The following is a 21,267-nucleotide window of genomic DNA, read 5'->3' on the forward strand; positions in this document are numbered from 1 at the left end:
ACATGCAGTGGAGCAACTAAGCCCTTATGCCACAACCACTGAGCCTGCACTCTGGAGCCCATGAGCCACAACTACTGAAGCTCACACGCCTAGAGCCCGTGCTCCGCAACAAGAGAAGCCACTGCAACGAAGAGTAGCCCCTGCTCGCTGCAACTAGAGAAAGCCCTGGCACAGCAAGAAAGACCCAACGGAGGCATAAATAAATAAATTTTTAAAATAAAAAAAAAGAAGCCCTTATACTTTACACCTGGGGAGTCCTTGGGCGTATTGTCTGACCCACTATTTACATCAAGTGACTTAATACTAGCCTTGCCTCCCCCAACAGACTTCTGAAATGTAGTTGTACAAAGAAGTTAAAAATCCATTTGGAATGATGGGTTCTGATAAGAAAATAGTACAGTCAAACAAAATACACGCAATAACAGGAAAGATTTTTTTATTTTTTTATTTTATTTTTGTGGTACGTGAGCCTCTCACTGTTGTGGCCTCTTCTGTTGCGGAGCACAGGCTCCAGACGCGCAGGCTCAGCAGCCATGGCTCACAGGCCCTCTTCTCGGACCGGGGCACGAACCCGTGTCCCCTGCATCGGCAGGCGGACTCTCAACCACTGCACCACGAGGGAAGCCCGAAAGGAGTTTTTTAAATGATAAAAATTGGTCACAAGTTTTGGCTTGGTTAAAATTAAAATCTCATCAGCTGCTGTTCGTGGAGATAAGCAAATCTAATGATTTTGTCAGAACATTGAGAATATACGTGTTATTTTACACTGTATTTTGACATGCTTTGGATTTTTCTTTACCAGAGAAATGATCTAGAGCTGTATATCAGTGTAGCAAAATGCCTCTCGGAAATGACAGACGATGAAGCCAATCGGGTTGCCCAGATTACTGAGGTAATAACATATCTATGTGTCTTTTTATTATTGAGGTGGAAATTACAATTGAGATGATTATAGTATCCTTTTGGCTGAAGCTAGCTTTGCTTCATATTTGTTTGCTACTGGATAATTTCAGGAAACCATCTTTTTCACTGTGGGGTCTCACGTCCAGCCTAGTATGGTTGGATATGTAGTAGTATATAAATGGATAGATGAATGAATAACTTTTTAACCTAATTAATCCCACTTGGTCAAGAACATTTTAGTGTTACTGATGAGCAAAAATAAGTACAGGACATCTTCAATACAAAATCCACAAGAATGGAAATATTCTGACCAAAGAACTTTCTGGTGCATGGTAGGCACATTTATTTTTCTTCACCTGATACTTATCCTTTTGAAATGAAGAAAGGTGGCTGATTGAAAAACAAACACTATTATCACTGACACAAGATAACAAGTACCTCTCAGACCCATACCGAATCAAAGGATGAATAAGCGAAAAGCAGCATAAGAGTAAAGTTGCCAGATTTAGAATATAATACAAGAGACCTTGTTAAATTTGAATTGCAGATAAAAAATGAATAATTTTTTAGAGTAAGTACATCCCAATGGGACCTACTTATTCAAATGGCATCCCTGCATACCAGGTAATACCAAAGGTCTAGAGGACTGGGAGCCCTCACATCATGGGTGGTCATCTTATCATTTATTTCACTATATGGCAGATTGGCCTGTTAAGTTGAATCCTTGAATCCTCTGCATTGTATAGCTGTGATGCTCAAACTGTGGCCGACGGACCCACAACATCAGCCTGGCAAGTGATGAGAAATGAAAATTCTGGAGTCTCACTCCAGACTTACTCGATCAGAAACCCTGGAGGGAGGCCTAGTGGTGTGTGTGTTAACAGTCCCTCCCGGTGATTGTGGTTCATCCTAAGGTTTGAGAAGCACTGTTAGAATATTTGGAATATCGGCCTTTTGGAGATGTTTGTTTTAGGCAAGGATAAGCGGTATAAGGAAATGCTTGAGAGAGTGGACTCTGGAGCCTCACTGCCCTGGTATGAAAGCCAGTCTCTCATTTACTAGCAACGTGACATTGGTGAAGTGTCATAACCTCTCTCTGCCTCGGTTTCCTGATCTATAAAAGGGAGATAATAGCGCCTACCTATTAGGGTTGTTTTGAGAGTTAAATGGCTTAATCCATGTTAAGTTGTTGGGCAAGTGCCTGACCCAAGGCAAGTACTCAGTAATAACTTATTATCATAATTATTACGTTCATGTAATTTATTACAACTTGTTATATTCATGTTACATTGTTCGAAGTAATTAATATAATGTACTTTGGGGTACCTAGAGCTAAAAGTTGCTGTTATTCACTTGGGTTTCTAAAGTGCCATTCAGAAGATTGTCACTAGAACATTCTAAATCCTGTTCTGGTGTCCCCAAAAGAGTTAATGTGTTCCGCTGAGCCCTTGTTTTCTATTCATTTCTAGAAAGAACACAGGTAAGAAGAAGGTACAGGTGAAGAGCTCAGACTCCTTGGGTTTCAGCTCTTACTCTCTGTGGCAGTAAGCAAGTTGCCTAACTTCTCTGCTTCAGTCTCCTCATCTGTAAAGGAGGGATGATAATAGTAATCTATTGCTCAGTGTTAGAATTAAATGCGTAATTCAGTGGTCCTCAAACTTTTTGGTCTCGTGATTACGTTAGTGTCTTAAAAACTATTGAGGACTCCAAAGAGCTTTTATTTATGTGGATTATATCTGTCAATATTTACCATGTTAGAAATTAAAACTAGACAAATTTTAAAATATTTACTTAAAAGTAATAATAATAAACCCATTGCATCTTAACATATGTAAGAAAAAACTATTTTCCAAAAAACAAATTAGTGAGAAAGTGGCATTGTTTTACATTTTTGTAAGTCTCTTTATTGTCTGGCTTAATAGAAGACAGCTGGATTCTCACAGCTGCTGCTTCATTCAATCTGTTGTGATGTTGTTTGGGTGAAGTATGTGAAGAAAATCCAGCCTCACACAGATACGTAGGTGGAATGGGGAAGAGTGTGTTAACGGTCTTTTCTGATAATTGGGGATGTCTTTCTTTGATACTGTACCAAAGCTCAGCAAGTGTTGGTTTCTTATAGGTTAGTTGAAATGTGGAATCTGAAACTGTATCAGTGAACTTCACATACTCTGTTACATTAAAATCCATTGGTCCATTGCACTCTGGGTCTTTTACCAATGCATGATTTTGTAAGATATTATTGCAAGATTTGTAAGATATATTGGTCATTTGGAAAATACTGAGTCACTAAATTTTGAAAATCTTCCAAATGTTGGTACATTTCATTATAAAATATCAGAACATCACATTTGTCAGTATCACCAGTAACTTCATCAGAAAAGTCTTTTACGTATCTGCTACTAAAGTCATAGTAGCAGATACAGATTTTCCAAAAATCGAATTTTCACTTAAAAGCTCACATTTTATCATTGGCAATAAATACTGTCAAGTATTTTCCTTGAAGTGACAGCCTTACTTCCTTCGCTTTTAAAAAATAATCAAATAGTTTTCATAACCGTAGTTTGTCCATCAATTATTCTTTTCAACTAAATGGCATTCCATGAGTAGAGTGGCTATTTCAGCTCACAACTCACTCTCACAACTTTCTCCTTGAGATGACCATCACACTTGGGGATGCAGCACAAGTTTTTTATGCATACTTCCCATTTGGTCATAAAGAATATTACAAAGATGTACTCAAGGGCAGAGGTTTAACAAAACTAGTAATTTTTATTGTTTAAAGGATATTTTAAATGAAACTAGCTTTTTAAAAAATTGCAAGTGTCAGTGAAAAATACAATGAACATTACTACAGTTTGGGGTCTTATTATGAATATAGTTTGACCTCACAGACCCTCTAAAAGGGTCTTGGGGTGCCCCATAGGTCTGTGTACCACCCTTTGTGAAGTGCCAAATTAACACAGGTTAAGTGCTTAGAATGGTGCCTGGCACATAATAAGTACTGTATTTGTTAGTTATCATTATTATTATTTGTGTATCTTTACTAAATATCCTCACCAATTAACCCCTGAAATCATTTATGGTTTTTATGAGAAAACAGGAGGTGACATTACAACCATCTGTCTGTAGGTACATTTTAATATAGCACGCAGGCAGGTAGGTCACACAGTGCAGGAAACGAACAGTTTTAGCATTTGGAATGGTAATCAACTTCAAACTCACCCTTTCTCTTTTGCCCTTGCCCCGAGGTCCTATAACAATTTCAGTTAATTTAATAGTAACTGAACAATTTGCTTTTTTGCAGAACAGCCTAGAAAAGGCTGCCTTTGTCAGACTATACTTGGTCTCTCAAGGACGATTCCCCTTGATGGGCTTGACTGATGTGCTCAGTGTTGCTATTCGGCACCATGAAAAAGACACACTGGCCTGGATGGTACTGCACAGCTTATACCAGGCACGGATTGTGAGCCACGCCAACACCGGTAAGGCCAGCTGGAGGCGAACGTCAGGAACAGAAAGATGTACCTACCATCTTTTAGGTTGTAATTGTTTCCTCAACTTAACTAGTTTAGTGCTTCTTGACACAGGCGAGGCCTTGTTACCCCAAATGAGTAGCACCTTGGATAGAAACCAGCAATTACAGCTCACAACACCAACTCTTTGGAGGTGGGAATGAATTCTACTGGTGACTTTTATCTTGTCTTTGGCCCTCCAGGCCCTCAGAGACATAAACAAGTTTATCAGGTTGATTCTGCCTGCTTCCTTTCTCAAGCAGATGGATGCTGATTGATTCTCCCTGATGTTTTCATGAAAACGGCTTTTGGGTGGTCATTTTACAAAGGGAAAAAGAAAGCAGCAACAACAAATTAGTTATTCTATAGAAGAACTTCTCAGGAGTGAGAAGAATAAAATCTGGACACCCTTACTACATCCTCAAGCCAGAAGCTGCAGGCATGAAGCTCTGCTGATGAATGGTGCAACTTTTAGACCATTTTAAACTTTATACTTTAATAATCATCTAAAGAGGGAGCTCCCTCATTTCTCCTCCATGCCTTTGGTCATATGCTTATAATTTCTCAAGTCTACATTCAGGTCCTGAAGGCATCTGGCTTCAGCAGATCAAACGTGGCTGGGAAGCCCTTGTGACCCATCATCCCCATCTCTTGTATCTTGAAGGCTTTGAGAGAAAACTGACAAATACAATTGTAATACTCTTTGCAAGACTGTGTAGGAAATTTTGATTCATCCTCCTCTTTGGCAACTGAGAGAGTTGTCTCATGTCCACAGTAGCGCCAGCCCAGTGAAAAGTGAACCTGTGATAAGAAATGAGATTTTTTACTCTAACTCAAAAGTGTATTTATCAGGCAGAAAACTAGCAGGTACTCCCTATTAAGCATGAAGATACATGAAGGAAACAAATGTGATATTGCCTTTGGTCCTAACTAGCTGGCGTTCAAATTTAGTTACCATTTTCCTCTCATGCACTAAATTTTAAGATGTTTCCAAGTAGTCTCTGCTGTGCTGAAAATCCTCATTTTTTTAAAGGAAAAATTAATATTTATGTTGATGTTTGTTCTCCAGTTAGCCTTTAGTAGCTGTGTTTTGTTTTTTGTTTGTGTTTAATGTCTTTAGGATAGGTATTCTCTATGATTTTTGCATAAATTGGGAATATTTAAGCAAGGGAAGACTATAAAAACAACTAGTTATCAAGGATTTAACATTACTAACTAGTTGGCGTGCCCAGTTTCTCCTAGTGTGTTTCATGTTGAGCAACTCCAACAAATGGATTTCACCATTTTACCACAGATTTGAAGAATAAATTAGCTTTTAAAAATAAAGACCAAAATATGGTCATCTGATGTGAATAGTATCAAAAACTCTCTCACGGGTGAGCACAAGTCTCAGGTACCATAAAAGGACTTGAAACTGTCGCACAGAGTCCTCGGCGGGTGTTCTGCTTTAGTTATGACGGTAATCGCTGATCTGTTGTACATTGCAAAGGAAAACCATGGTCTGGTAAGAAATATCCTTTTGTTTCAGGCGTGTTGAAGAGAATGGAGTGGCTCTTGGAACTGATGGGTTATATCAGAAATGTTGCTTACCAGTCAGCATCTGTTCAGAACGTGGCTCTTAATGAGGTAAAATGTAGAGGAGCCATTTGTGGCTTCCTTAAAATATAGAGGATATTTACTCTCCCAAAAGAGGAACATGTTGCTGCTTGAAGCTTTCTTTCCTTCCTTCCTTTTATTTTTGGGAAACAAGGATGACAATTATCTGACGTCACAAGGAAACGGATGTTCTTACCAGGCTTTAGGAGATGCCCATGGCTGCCCTTTGAAAAATATTTTCAGCAGAACCACGTTCCTTGACAGGCAGTACACAAAGGATTCTAGCTGGAGGGGGAAACTGGGATCCTGTGTACTTGGGCTGGACCCCACAACGACTGGGGTACAGGGCTCTGGCCTCCGCACTGGCCCAGAGCACGGCTTCAAACACCTGGTTTGGAGGGGTTCCTGAAGTGTATGCAAGTAATCTCTGTTTGTGCCAATACTTAACATGCATATATTGGAGGGAAATTTTCACCCCACCTGCAAAATGACCTATGACCCAAAAAAGGTTAACCACCACTAGTACTGGGTGAGTAAAACAAAAAAAGATTAAAAAAATGGACAGCACTTTCCTACTCTCCTCATTTTCTTGACTCAGCTGCCCAATGTGCATTTTTTTTTAGTATTTTTTCCATAGCCATGTTTCATGGGTCTCCTGTTTGCTGTGTGAGCAAAATATGCATAACCTGGGATGTTGTTTGATATTCTGCCCAGCTCTTCTGCAGAGTTGTGTGTCTTTTTGAAATTTTCATTAGTGAGATTAGGCATTTTAAGAGATTGAGGGATACTTTAAAAAATTTTTTTTTGAGTTAGCATAATCTTTCCTCTTTTTATTCTGATTTCCAGTTTGTATTAACCTTCTCTGCTTTCTTACAAAGTCTTTTGAAACTTAGAAAATACAGATAAACAGAAAGAAGAATAATTTAAATCACAGTAGTACAGTAACTCAGAGGTAGCCCTTGTTACCACCATTTCTACAAGTGTCTAGATTAGACTATAAAATCTAAATGCATGGATTCTAAACAGATTTTTTTTAATGCATGTGGAGAGTCATTTTTTGTTTCTGTTTAAATACAGAATACACTATACATATTTTTGAAAATCAGTTTTGGCCACATAATAATAAACCTAAATACCCCTGTATCTCTCTTAATTAATTTTTAAATCTCTTTGAAAACACCAAAACAGAGGAATGTTTGGATCTCAGTATGATTAGGTGTTAAATAAATTATGTTTCTCTTGAAATGTTAGAACGCTAATAATGAAACTATTGGGCCTTCTGTCCTCACAAAAGAGGATCCTTCAAACCTTCTGAAACCCCAAAATGTCTCTTCATTAAGCATGGAAATAGTTTGCTATTCGGTCCAGTCCCTCTTCTGGGGTAGGGGTGGGGCAGGCAGAAGGTTTGAGTGAAGGGGAAGATAACATCGCCTCATGATGGGGGCTGTGTATGTGAACATGTGTTACTTTGCATTGTTAAAGCATGTGACCTGACCTTGTTCCTATTTCTACTGTAGGCTTTGGATTTCTTGTTGCTGATATTTGCAGCAGCAGTGGTTGCATGGGCAGACCACGCTGCCCCTCTGCTCCTCGGCCTCAGTGCCAGTTGGTTGCCATGGCATCAAGAAAATGGTCCAGCTGGGCCAGCATCAAGGTTCCTTGGCAGGAGTCCCTTGCACAGGGTCACTGTGCAGGAGGCTGTCACTCTCCTTCCCAGTAGCATGCCTCTTCTGCTGCAGAAAGAGCCATGGAAGGAACAGACCCAGAAGGTGAGGTTGGCAGCTACCTGCTTGTCAGGGCAGGCAGCCATTTTCTCTTCAGCAGTTTCTGCTGTAGAATTGAGGTGGGAGTTAAGTGAAACCTGAGTCACACTACAGGCTTTCCTAGTCAGCCTCGAATCTCAGCCAGATGCAAAGCCTCAGCGATTGAGGCTAGCCCAGGCTCAGGGTAACCGCTGACTAAAAACAACAGTGACAACAGCAACAACTTGCTTACAGTTAGGGATGAAGTGGAAAGAAAAGCTTATACTTGCCTTCATTTATTGAAGACACATGTGTTCTTGATCCTGGGGATAAAAGGATGAATAAGTCTCTGAGAGCTCAGAATTTCAGAGTGAGGACAGACAGGAAAGCAAGTTCAAGGTTGCAAGATGGTATGAAAAGGATACAGTGGTGATGAGCAAGGGAGGGGGGTGATCAACAATGTCTGGGAAGGGGTCCAGGAAATACTCCAGGGAGATGCGAATCTGGAGTATCCATCTTTTACCATATTTAAGGTTCCCCCCACAGCTCATTCCATGCGATAGGTGTGTTCCAGGTGCTTCTGGCCTGTGGGATACCGTGGGGAGATTTGTAAAGGCCTAATGTCATCACCTTTGCCCTCAGGAAAACCCAAACTATAGGAAGTACCTTTTGGTTTTTAATACTGAGTTTCCCCAGGCTACTAGCTGTCGTGAAGAGCATATGAAAATACGGTACATCCTTTTTCATTATGTGGCTCTGACCTGTCTTGAATTGTTGACTGAAAGATAGTTTTGAATCCCATTTAATCAAAACTGGATTTTTACGAGGTTGAAAGCTTAAAGCCAACTTTGTGTGGCTTAATCTTAAAATCTGAACATTAATCTTTAAAAATATTTCTGAGCTGTGGACCCACAGTTTAGCCATGAACTTCACTGAGCATCTCAATTAAAATGCCTTTGTTTTCTTAAACCTGATAAGCATTAGTATTATCATCCCAAATTTTGTGTTTTCTTTTTCATTTTAAATGAAAATAAATTTAAATGTGGTGTCCTATCCCCTTATTTCTGGCCTGGGACACCCTGTTCATTTTGGACTACAGTATAGACATCCTGCATCTATTATGTATTTGTAGTACCTGATTTATTTACTTACCAGTAGGATATGATAAAACAAAATTGAGGAAAAGAAAATAAAGAAAAAAGTTTTAATTAAAGTAGGGAATTAGGAATATTTTCTTTTTTTAGTCCAAAGTTAAAAATCCTAGTACCTACAACTAGTGTATGTGTTTTTCAATGAGTCGAGATTGGCAACATTCAGTCAACGAAATTATCCGCTATCTAATTCAAAAACAATTTTGGCTGCACCTGGGAGATCAGTCAAACTCATGAGTACTATGAGTTTCTACCTCATCTGCAGGATTTATTTGCAGCTAATACGCTTGGGTCTACCTAGTAAATTGTTTTATGCCTTTTCTCTTGCATTTCAACTTTGCTTCATATCCATTTGGGCACAAATTGTTCTTAGCCACAGAAACATATTTTACATCTGATGTGTTTCCCCATTTACCACCCCACCTAGGAGCCTAGGCCTGATACACACGGAACCAGGTGGCAGGCAGCATGATGTGAAGGAGGAGTGTGAGGCTTTGAAGCCAGGTGCACATGGGTTCAGATCTTGACTGTGCCATTCATTGGGAGTGGACTTGGGCAAGGTTCTTAGCCTCTCTGGGGCCTCTCAGAGTGATGAGACGGAATGTTCATGGAACACAGGAGGCCCTCTGGGCCCATGCCTACCCCACTCTTAAAAGCTACGGCAAGTCCCAGGGTAATCAGCAAAGGAAGGAGGTTTGACTTTGCTGAGTCATTTAACTAAATGAGAGCCATTTCCAACTTTCCCATCTCTTGTGCCTGGTCCTGTCTCCACTCCACTCTCCCAGCCCAGGCAGGTATTGTCCAGGGACTACTGCCCTGATACTCATATGTGCAGGCCCAAGGGTTTGAATGATGTCTTACTGATAGATTGTTTTCACTGATACCATTCTTCATTTTCACTCTAGTTCATTGACTGGCTATTCAGCATCATGGAAAGCCCTAAAGAAGGCCTCTCAGCAAAGTCCAGGGATCTTTTAAAAGGTATCACTTCCATGCTTTATGCCCATCCAGTGTTGTCTGTGCTGCAGAACAGCATCCTAGCGTATGTTGGCTCCTGAAAGGGCTTGTCTTGGTTCAGTTTAGAGAAGTAATATGAAGCTGTCACCAGTGTGGCTTTCTTGAATTAGAAAGTGGTTAAAAAAGTTGCATTGCCTTTCGATTTGTTATTTAAATGGTTTTTAAATGTTTTATTATAATCATAAAATATGACTTAAAATTTAGAAAATTCAGAAAAGTAAAAATAAGCAAAGAAGAATCCAGAATCCCACTGCCCAATGACAATTTTGATTGTTTTTCCTAAGTTTTTGCTCCCTCTGTGTATGAGTATTAACATCTTTATAATCATAGCCAATTGAAAAATGTACATACACACTTTGAATACTGGCTTTTGTACTCTAAAATTATTTTAAAAGCTTTTTTTTTTTTTTTTTTGCAATACGCGGGCCTCTCACTGTTGTGGCCTCTCCCGTTGTGGAGCACAGGCTCCGGACGCACAGGCTCAGCGGCCATGGCTCACGGGCCCAGCCGCTCCGCAGCATGTGGGATCTTCCCGGACCGGGGCACGAACCCGTCCCTGCATCGGCAGGCAGACTCTCAACCACTGCGCCACCAGGGAAGCCCTTAAAAGCATTTTAACCCATTCTTACACTGGCTTCATAAGTATTTTTAATGGCTGCATAGTATTTTGCCAAGGGAATTGGACATTTCCCATGCTTCCAGGCATTTAGATGATTTTCATGTTTTTTATACATCTCTATTGACTGTTAAACTATGACTATGGGATCCACAAATATAGATGATCTTTCTGTGAAAATTATGTAGATGTTTTTACTCAAATCTGAAAAGTCTTCTGGGCATTGGCTCTGTGGTCCAAGACAGCTTGTACTGTCATGCACATCTTGAGACTTGGGGGTCTGAATCCTACCAGTGGCTGCTGTTGATGCCCCTGACATGCTGTAAGCTACTGCACTGAGAAGTCTCACCTTGGGAAAGTTGCCTGCTGGCCTACTCTTGTGATAATTGACCATAGTTTGCTTTAAGTATGGTATAATCTATTGATTGTCTAACAAGCGAGAATTATCTAATGTGTTGGTTCTTGTCCTTCTCCCTACCTCCAAAGTAGGTGGGAGGGCCTCTGTAGGACGGTGATTCTGATCAACCACAGAACTTCACTGAGGATCAGGGCAGTGGTCTGACATATTTTCACTTGACCATTCCCTAGAGACTTGCTGCTAGGATTTCCTCCATTTATTTTCCTTGAGCAGTCTGGACTAATTTTTAATGGCCATGGGTCTATAATTCCATTTGTTGTTCCCAACATATACTGTCTTAGGTCATGAAGATACTAATTGAGACCGATGAGGAAAATAGTTATTTGGGTCAAAGAAGTACATGTTCACTTGATCGTGTATTCAAGGGCTTACTAGAGTCACACACAATTATTATGTAGCTCTGGCTTACGTAAGCCTCATTCCCTCACACTATTATATTTTTTTTAAACCTCAATTTATTTACATTAGTATTCTAAAATAAGATATGTAATAATTTACCTAGAGGGGTTACATGTAACTTCCCTACTTTAAATCGATCTCTGAGGGACCCATGACAGCTAAGGTGTGTGTTCAAATATAGTTTAGTACAGTCATACTTGCTCCATTGAGCCCATGAACCTAACTTCATTACAGAATCAGGTTTTTTGTCTTTGTTTACCTGTTTTTTAAAAAAATAATTTATTTTTGGCTGCACTGGGTCTTCGTTGCTGCGCGCGGGTTTTCTTTACTTGCGGCGAGCGGGGGCTACTCTTCGTTGAGCTGTGCGGGCTTCTCACTGCGGTGGCTTTTCTTGTTGCGGAAGCACGGGGGCTCTAGGTGCGCGGGCTCAGGAGTTGTGGCGTATGGGCTTAGTTGCTCCGCGGCATGTGGGATCTTCCCGGACCAGGGCTTGAAGCCGTGTCCCCTGCGTTGGCAGGGGGATTCTTAACCACTTCGCCACCAGGGAAGCCCTGTTTACCTTTCAATTAAACTTTTTTTAGTGGAAAAGTGATATTCATGTAGAAAAGTGCACAAGTAGATTTTTACAAGGGGAACACACCTATGTAATCAGCACCCAGATGAAGAAAAAGAGCATTGTCAGCATCCCAGAAGTCAGTTTTTGTTTTAATTATGCAGAATTTCCCACTAACTGGTTTCAAAGTAACTTAAAAAAAAAAAACCTTTCCTCAACCTTTATTAATCATTTTCTTCCATTAAAATTCTAAGGCTTGATAGGAATTCTTAAAGATTAGCTGAGTGAGAACAAGCCAAGTTCTATTGACACCTTTTTGATCTAAATGACTTTTTCAAATGCAACTCCACCAAATGCAACAGTGCACTTTATTTTTTGTCCCCTTAGCCACCCTGCTGTCCTTGAGAGTTCTCCCAGAGTTTACGAAGAAAGCTGTATGGACCAGAGCGTATGGTTGGTAAACAGTTTTGCAGTAGCCAGCAGCATTCTCAGCTGGATGAGGAAAACCATACAGACAGAAGGAATTTTTCAGAATTCGTGTCTGGGCTTACTGAGACGATGCAGAGAGCTGAAGGTCATGAAAGGGTGGCCACACAACCGACAGCTTGAACCGTGCATGCCAGGACAGGGGCCACTGCTTCAGTACCCAGGCCATTTGAGACCGAAACAGGAACTTGGATTTTCTTTTATTTGGCTAGAGTTCAACGTAAAGATTTTTTGTGAAAATCTAATTATTATCATCTCCTCCCCACTAAATTCTAGTAAAATAATCCTGTGAATTTTGTGCATGTGACTTTTGTTTTAAGGCATGGGCAAGGTTTTGCTAGCAAAACCAAACTGTAGCGATGACAGTGGAATCTGATCTGTTTCCCATGAAGTCTCCAGAGGATATTCATTGACTCAGTAAGTTAGACATGTTTTCTTATTCTTATTGCTAAAACACTCTCTTGGAACTGCTATATGCATTTAAATAATAAGCATAGTGTTAAACATTGCTAAATCAGACTTGTAAGTGGTGGCTATAATTTTTTTATGCTTGAGTCTCTTGAATGCAAGTGAAAGTTACCCAATTCAAAATAAGGAAGGGAAGGTGTCTTTGCTCATAGGTATGGTGGAAGCAACATGGGGTAGACTCTGATTCAGCTTGAGTCATGTTGAGTCCTTGGGTGGGGTGGGGAGGGTTCTACGTGACCAGGCCGGGGTCACATGTCTGTCCACCTGAACTGGGTTCCCCCAGAAGAAAGGTGATTAGGATGCTAGGCAAGCAAAAAATGGCAAATATCTCTTCCAAACATCGATCTTTTTTTTATAAGTACAAACCTCTGTCTTAATCAGGGTGACTGGTGGCCTAATGCCAAGTAAATGAAGGAATGTGACAGCATCCTCAAGGGTTGCATTTTACTCAGGGGTTTAGAATCAGCCAGGAATTTAATTTGCTCTGATTGCTAATTATTGTTCCTTCATGCAGCCATTAATCAGGGCTGTCCTTAGCCAATCATGCAAATATACTGATGTATACGTATATGGGATTACTGGGGAGAAACTGAGTGCCACTGGAATAATATACCTTCGTGCTTATCATGCCACAGCAGTGTCATGGAACTTTTAGTATTCCTGTGTGGCATGTACAATACCTTCATGTTGTCACCAAGCATACCTACCACTTAAGTTAAAAATAGCTCTATTTTATTTTCCAAACATATGGATTTATGATTCCAGGTTCCAAATATTTGTGGTTCACTGTGTAATTCACACTGTTTCCAGGTCACAGCTCTTTCTTTTGCTGAACTCCGTAGGGTGCTGAGATACTTACAGAAAAGGAGGAAAGGAAGGCGAGAGCTCTCAGGTAGTACTTAACTACATCACCAAGTATTTCATCTCTATTACTTCTTTAGAGGCTGAGCTGGAGGGAAATGAGTTTGGAGGAAGCAGAAGTGCAGAAAATTTATGTGAGAAGCCAGCTTCTGTCTCCTTCCCACCCACCGTGGCTTTCTCATACTACCTACCAATGAGATGTTGACATTCTTCTAACATTTATTACACTAGTTGTCAGACTATATAAGTGACTAGAGTTTCACTTGTATTATTTAACCCTTACAACAATACTGTGAAGAGGCATTATTTTCTATTTTTAAATGAAGAAAACACATCTAATAAGTGGCAGAGCTACTACACCTGGAACCAAGGTCCTAGACCCCCAGGTCCAATGCTCTTTCTACTGCATCAGGCTCATCAGCACCCACTTTCAGATGAAAACTCCTACCAAGTATTAAGCCTCATTCATGCTTAATATAGATTGCTGGAATCAGATAAAAGAAACACCCCTGCCTCATATTAATAAGCCTCTGGAATTGGGAAGTTGGGAGTTACAGTGTAAAGGAGCGGGCTTCATGGGTTGAAGGACATTACATTCCCGGGCCAACTAGCAGATGTGGATGGCAGTAAAGAATAGGGAAGAGGAAATGGGCACTGAAGAACTACTCTCACATTTCCCCCCAAATCAGTGGGCAGACTTGCTGATGCTCAAGGAGAGGGATAAAGAATCAGCCCAGCCTTCCAGACCCAGACTGCCTTTTTCAGTTTGGCCCAGTTTCTTCTCAGTCAGACTTTGTCATTGCTCCTGCCTTGACAAGAAAACAGAATAGTACAAAAGGGAGGAAATAAGATCTACCTGTATCCTCTCTTCCCTAGCTCCCTCTTTTTGTTTTCAGCAGTCTTGTGTTTAAGCGTCATAGGATTTTCCTATTCATAGGATTTTCCTATTCATTCCTATTCATTTGGACTCCATAAAGAGTCCAAAATGTCAAAATCTAAATTTGAAGCTGTAAAGGTTCTAAACTCTAATTATTCTAAGATGTAGGTTACTGGCATAATAAGACCCTTTCTCCTGGTTACTTGAGCTCCAGTAAGTATTAAGATAGTCCCTTGGGATATTTCAGTTTGTTCTCCAGAAACCAGAAGTCTCTGCTTTTTTGAGACCAGACGTTCCAAACTATATACAAAAGGAAAAGTTTCCTTATAAGTCATCTTCTGTTAGTTTTTGAAATCACAAGTTGCCAAGACAAATAGCATGCTAGGGTATACTAACAAATCAATGTGTGGGATTAAGGCTATGTTGTGTGTCTCAGATGTGTCCAAACACTGTGACTCTTCACTTGAAGAGTGTACATTTGGAACAGATGTTGAGATCCATGCAAGTGCCTAAAATCTTTGTGCTTTATTTGTAATGTAATGGCTCCATGGTAACCAAGAGGCGGTTAATCACCTTTTTTTTTTTGAAGTTAATTGCCACAAGTTAACTTCTCCAAAATGATTTCAACCAAAGATGATATTATAATAATATAAGGAGTAAAACTTTAAGGACTTGACTTAACTACTGTCTTGAAACATCTTAGTCACTTTGAAAGTAAGCAGTAGTTTTAGATTTTTGGTAAACATTTTAGCAAATTGCTGTTTTAGAAGAGAAATCTGACCATGTGGTTAAGAGGATGGGGCCTTCATTAAGGCCAGAGTTGTAAGCTGGGTCTTTAGGTCTCTGACCTCAACCAGCCTATTCATAGCTGCAGGCATTTCAAATGGAACCAGAGGACAGAATGTGGCTGGGACAGTTCACATCCTTCACCACTCTTATGGAAAGATACCTCACAGCATCATCGTCATGTATAAATGTATATCATCACTGCTCTGGTGCTGGATATATGCTTTTATATTTTCTGGAAGGAAACACTTTATTCTACTCCTAGTAACTTTAAAGTCTCATCTTTTTAATGTATGACACATAAAATATTTATGAAGTTGTGAAATAATGTCCAGCCAAACTATTAGAAATGGAACTGAATAAAAATGACATTGATGACTCCCTGACTTTGGTTTTATTTTTTGTATGAAAGAAATAACCTACCTAACAAAGTAGTTGTGAGAGTTTAAAGAATAAAGAAATATGCTGTATAAATTCTAAAATGTAAAAGAAATGCTTTCACTTTTGTATGTTTCACTAACAATAAATAGTAGCTATAATGCTTGAAACAGGCCTGACAACATGTATGTCAGGACTTGGGAAGATAATGGAAATTTCTTAAGTAAAAAATTATTATCTACATTCTAGAAGCAAGTAGCACACTAAGGAAAGATATTTATGTAAGTTTTTTTAAAAAAACCTATATATGTGTCTTCTGAACATGAAGCACCCTTTGAGATAAATCCAAAATAACTGAAACATCACCTAGTTAATCTGATATATTTCTTAAAGTATAGTTTTTTTTTTCTGGATGTAGTAGTAGTAATCCATAAAGTCAGAGCTGCACAACAACTCTGAGTGTCTACTATGTACCACCATACAAGGTTCTGGGGTACAAAGTAAACAAGACATGACATTCTTGCCCTTGTGGAGCTTACATTCAGAAAATATAAATCAGTAAACCATCATGTAATAAAGAAAAGCATTCCTACTTCTGTATGGCCCTTTATAATTTACAGAGGTTTACTTTACCATATTTCATTTGCTCTTCACAACAGCCTTGGGCAGTTAAGTAAACTGGGACTCAGAGAGTCATTCAGTTAGGAAATACTGGGGCTGGAGTTGAAATCAAAGCCAGCATTCTTGAGAGGACTGCACAGGATGGGGGAGTAGAAAGGCCCTGAGCTCTCCTCCTCTCACATGCACACCAAAATTACAACTATGTGCAGAACACCCATTGATGAAAAAGACCAGAACATACCAAAAAAGATCTTTTACAACTAAATATATCAAGAAGGAACCATAATGAGATGAGTAGGGGTATCAGAATCGTGATATAGTCAAATCTCATAACCCCAGGTGGATGATCCACAAACAGGAGAATAATAACAATTGCAGAGTTTCTCCCAAAGGAGTGAGCTCCCTAGCCCAGGAGTCCTGCACCGGGAAGACAAGCCCCCAGAGCATTTGGCTTTGAAGGTCAGCAGGGCTTACTTTCAGGAGTCCCAGAGGGCTGAGGGAAATAAAGACTTCACCCTTTAGGGGCTCACACAAAATCTGACACCCTCCTCGACCCAGGGCGGAGGCAGTAATTTGAGAGAAGCCTGGGTCAGACCTACCTACTAATCTTGGAGAGCCTTGCAGAAAGGCAGTAGGCAACTGCAGCTCACCCTGGGGACATAGACACTGTAGGAAGCCATTTGTGGGAACTCCTTCTACCATGTGGACACTGGTGCTGGCAGGCACCACTGTGGAATCCTCCCTCCAGCTTATTAGCCCCAGGACCCACCCCACCCTTGCCCGATAGTCTGTACACACCAGAGCTGAGACACCTCAGGCCAAGTAACTAACGAAAACACGATGGTCCAAAACCTGCTGGATGCATCAAAAGTAGTTCTAACAGGGAAGTCTATAAAAATACAATCTTACCTCAGGAAACAAGAAAAATCTCAAACAATCTTACCTTACACCTAAAGCAACCAGAGAAAGGACAAACAAAACCCAAACCTAGTAGAAGGAAAGAAATCATAGAGATCAGAGTAGATAAATGAATTAGAGATGAAGAAAACAATGGAAAAGATCAATGAAACTAAAAGCTGGTTCTTTGAGATGATAAACAAAATTGAAAAACCTTTAGCCAGACTCATCAAGAAAAAAAGGGAGAGGACACAAATCAATAAAGTTAGAAATGAAAAAGAAGTAAAAACTGACACCACAGAAATACAAAGGATCATAAGATACTACTACAAACAACTATATGCCAATAAAATGGACAACCTTGGGCTTCCCTGGTGGCGCAATGGTTGAGAGTCCGCCTGCCGATGCAGGGTACACAGGTTCATGCCCTGGTCTGGGAAGATTGCACATGCCACGGAGCAGCTAGGCCCGTGAGCCATGGCCGCTGAGCCTGCACGTCCGGAGCCTGTGCTCCACAACAGGAGAGGCCACAACAGTGAGAGGCCAGCATATCGCAAAAAAAAAAAAGGACAACCTAGAAGAAATGGACAAATTCTTAGAGAGATACAACATTCCAAGACTGAACCAGGAAGAAATAGAAAATATGAACAGACCAATCACAAGCACTGAAATTGAAACTGTGATTGAAAATCTTCCAAAAAACATAAGCCCAGGACCAGATGGCTTCACAGGCGAATTCTATCAAACATTTAGAGAAGAGCTAACACCTATCCTTCCCAAACTCTTCCAAAATATAGCAGAGGGAGGAACACTCCCAAACTCATTCTACGAGGCCACCATCACCCTGATACCAAAACCAGACAAGGATGTCACAAAGAAAGAAAACTACAGGCCAATATCACTGATGAACATAGATGCAAAAATCCTCAACAAAATACTAGCAAACAGAATCCAACAGCACGTTAAAAGGATCGTACACCATGATCGAGTGGGGTTTATTCCAGGAATGCAAGGATTCTTCAATATATACAAATCAATCATTGGGATACACCACATTAACAAACTGAAGAATAAAACCCATATGATCATCTCAATAGATGCAGAAAAACTTCTGGCAAAATTCAACACCCATTTATAATAAAAACTCTCCAGAACTGGGGATAGAGGGAACCTACCTCAACATAATAAAGGCCATATATGACAAACCCAAAGCAAACATCATTCTCAATGGTGAAAAACAAAAAGCATTTCCTCTAAGATCAGGAACAAGACAAGGGTGTCCACTCTTGCCACTATTATTCAACATAGTATTGGACATCCTAGCTATGGTAGTCAGAGAAGAAAAAGAAATAAAAGGAATACAAATTGGAAAAGAAGAAGTAAATCTCTCACTGTTTGCAGATGACATAATACTAAACACAGAAAATCCTACAGATGCCAGCAGAAAACTACTACAGCTAATCAGTGAATTTGGTAAAGTTGCTGGATACAAAATTAATGTACAGAAATCTCTTGCATTCCTATACACTAACAATGAAAGATCAAAAAGAGAAATCAAGGAAACAATTCTATTTCCCATTGCAACAAAAACAATAAAATACCTAGCAATAAACCTACCTAAGGAGGCAAAAGACCTGTATGCAGAAAACTTTAAGATACTGATGAAAGAAATCAAAGACGACACAAACAGATGGAGAGATATACCATGTTCTTGGATTGGAAGAATCAACATTGTGAAAATGACTATACTACCAAAGCAATCTACAGACTCAATGCAATCCCTATCAAATTACCAATGGCATATTTCACAGAACTGGAACAAAAAATTTTTTAATTTGTATGGAAACACAAAAGATCCCGAATAGCCAATGTTTTTTTTGCGGTACGCGGGCCTCTCACTGTTGTGGCCTCTCACATTGCAGACCACAGGCTCCGGATGTGCAGGCTCAACGGCCATGGCTCACGGGCCCAGGCGCTCAGCAGCACGTCGGACCTTCCCGGACTGGGGCACGAACCCACGTCCCCTGCATCAGCAAGCGGACTCAAACACTGCGCCAGCAGGTAAGCCCCCAAACAATCTTGAGAACGAAAAACAGAGCTGGAGGAATCAGGCTCCCTGACTTCAGACTATACTACAAAGCTACAGTAATCAAGAGAGTATGGTACTGGCACAAAAATAGAAATATAGATCAATGGAACAAGATAGAAAGCCCAGGAAGATGGCAGAAGAGTAACACGCGGAGATCACCTTCCTCCCCACAGATACATCAGAAATACATCTACACGTGGAACAACTCCTACGGAACACCTACTGAACGTTGGCAGAAGACCACAGACCTCCCAAAAGTCAAGAAACTCCCCACATACCTGGATAGGGCAAAAAAAAAAAAAAGAATAAACAGACAAAAGAAAAGGGATGGGACCTGCACCAGTGGGAGGGAGCTGTGAAGGAGGAAAGGTTTCCACACACTAGGAGCCCCTTCGCAGGCAGAGACTGCGGGTGGCGGAGGGGGGAAGCTTTGGAGCCGCAGAGGAGAGCACAGCAACAGGGGTGCAAGGGCAAAGCGGAGAGATTCCCGCACAGAGGATCGGAGCTGACTGGCACTCACTAGCCGAGAGGCTTGTCCACTCACCTGCCAGGGCAGGCGGGGCTGGGAGTTGAGGCTCGAGCTTCGGTCGGAGCGCAGGGAGAACACTGGTGGCATGAACACAGCCTGAAGGGGTTAGTGCACCACGCCAAGCCGGGAGGGAGGGAGTCCGGGAAAAGTCTGGATTAGCCGAAGAGACAAGAGACTTTTTCTTCCCTCTTTTGTTGCCTGGTGTGTGAGGAGAGGGGATTAAAAGCACTGCTTAAAGGAGCTCCAGAGATGGGCGTGAGCCGCAGCTAACAGCGTGGACCCACTTCAGACCTAAAGACACGTACAGACTGAAAGTGAGGGGATGGAAAAAGACATTCCATGCAAATGGAAACCAAAAGAAAGCTGGAGTAGCAATTCTCATATCAGACAAAATAGACTTTAAAATAAAGATTATTACAAGAGACAAAGAAGGACACTAAATAATGATAAAGGGATCAATCCAAGAAGAAGATATAACAATTGTAAATATTTATGCACCCAATATAGGAGCATCTCAATACATAAGGCAAATACTAAAAGCCAGAAAAGGGGAAATCAACAGTAACACATTCATAGTAGGGGACTTTAACACCCCACTTTCACCAATGGACAGATATCCAAAATGAAAATAATAAGGAAACACAAGTTTTAAATGATACATTAAACAAAATGGACTTGATATATAATTATAGGACATTCCATCCAAAAACAACAGAATACACATTTTTCTCAAGTGCTCATGGAACATTCTCCAGGATAGATCATATCTTGGGTCACAAATCAAGCCTTGGTAAATTTAAGAAAATTGAAATTGTATCAAGTATCTTTTCCAACCACAACGCTAGGAGACTAGATATCAATTACAGGAAAAGATCTGTAAAAAACACAAACACATGGAGGCTAAACAATACACTACTTAATAACGAAGTGATCACTGAAGAAATCAAAGAGGAAATAAAAAAATACCTAGAAACAAATGACAATGGAGACACGACGACCCAAAACCTATGGGATGCAGCAAAAGCAGTTCTAAGAGGGAAGTTTATAGCAATACAATCCTACCTTAAGAAACAGGAAACATCTCGAATAAACAACCTAACCTTGCACCTAAAGCAATTAGAGAAAGAAGAACAAAAAAACCCCAAAGTTAGCAGAAGAAAAGAAACCATAAAGATCAGATCAGAAATAAATGAAAAAGAAATGAAGGAAACTATAGCAAAGATCAATAAGACTAAAAGCTGGTTCTTTGAGAAGATAAACAAAATTGATAAACCATTAGCCAGACTCATCAAGAAAAAAAGGGAGAAGACTCAAATCAATACAATTAGAAATGAAAAAGGAGAAGTAACAACCGACACTGCAGAAATA

The 21,267-nt window shown here is 40.3% G+C and overlaps 2 protein-coding genes and 1 long non-coding RNA gene across 4 annotated transcripts in view; 1 reads left to right on the top strand and 2 right to left on the bottom strand.

The window, feature by feature from the left end:
* FOCAD (focadhesin) overlaps positions 1-12,686 on the top strand; it is a 290,793-nt gene extending 278,107 nt beyond the window's left edge. Inside the window, exons 38-43 of the mRNA XM_060155133.1 lie at positions 803-892; positions 4,208-4,385; positions 5,944-6,041; positions 7,529-7,780; positions 9,810-9,885; positions 12,295-12,686. Of these exons, the coding sequence (XP_060011116.1) occupies positions 803-892; positions 4,208-4,385; positions 5,944-6,041; positions 7,529-7,780; positions 9,810-9,885; positions 12,295-12,368 (768 nt within the window). The 3' untranslated portion in view covers positions 12,369-12,686. The remainder of the gene's footprint in view (positions 1-802; positions 893-4,207; positions 4,386-5,943; positions 6,042-7,528; positions 7,781-9,809; positions 9,886-12,294) is intronic.
* HACD4 (3-hydroxyacyl-CoA dehydratase 4) overlaps positions 1-21,267 on the bottom strand; it is an 807,943-nt gene that overhangs the window by 735,420 nt on the left and 51,256 nt on the right. The window contains exon 6 of one of the 2 annotated variants that reach the window (XR_009541605.1): positions 11,614-11,913. Coding sequence is in view for 1 of the 2 variants with exons in the window: in XM_060155135.1 (XP_060011118.1) it covers positions 11,804-11,913 (110 nt within the window). In the remaining variant the exon portion in view is untranslated. Of the gene's footprint in view, positions 1-11,503; positions 11,914-21,267 lie in introns of those variants that run through there. The other variant, XM_060155135.1, reaches the window with a different exon arrangement.
* LOC132523669 (uncharacterized) lies at positions 13,062-16,058 on the bottom strand. Its single transcript, XR_009541606.1, has 2 exons — positions 14,803-16,058; positions 13,062-13,810 (listed from the first exon to the last, which is right to left on the bottom strand). It is a non-coding gene; the product is annotated as an uncharacterized LOC132523669 (long non-coding RNA).

This window comes from Lagenorhynchus albirostris, chromosome 7, assembly GCF_949774975.1.
Source record: "Lagenorhynchus albirostris chromosome 7, mLagAlb1.1, whole genome shotgun sequence".
In the NCBI taxonomy this organism is placed as follows: domain Eukaryota; kingdom Metazoa; phylum Chordata; class Mammalia; order Artiodactyla; family Delphinidae; genus Lagenorhynchus; species Lagenorhynchus albirostris.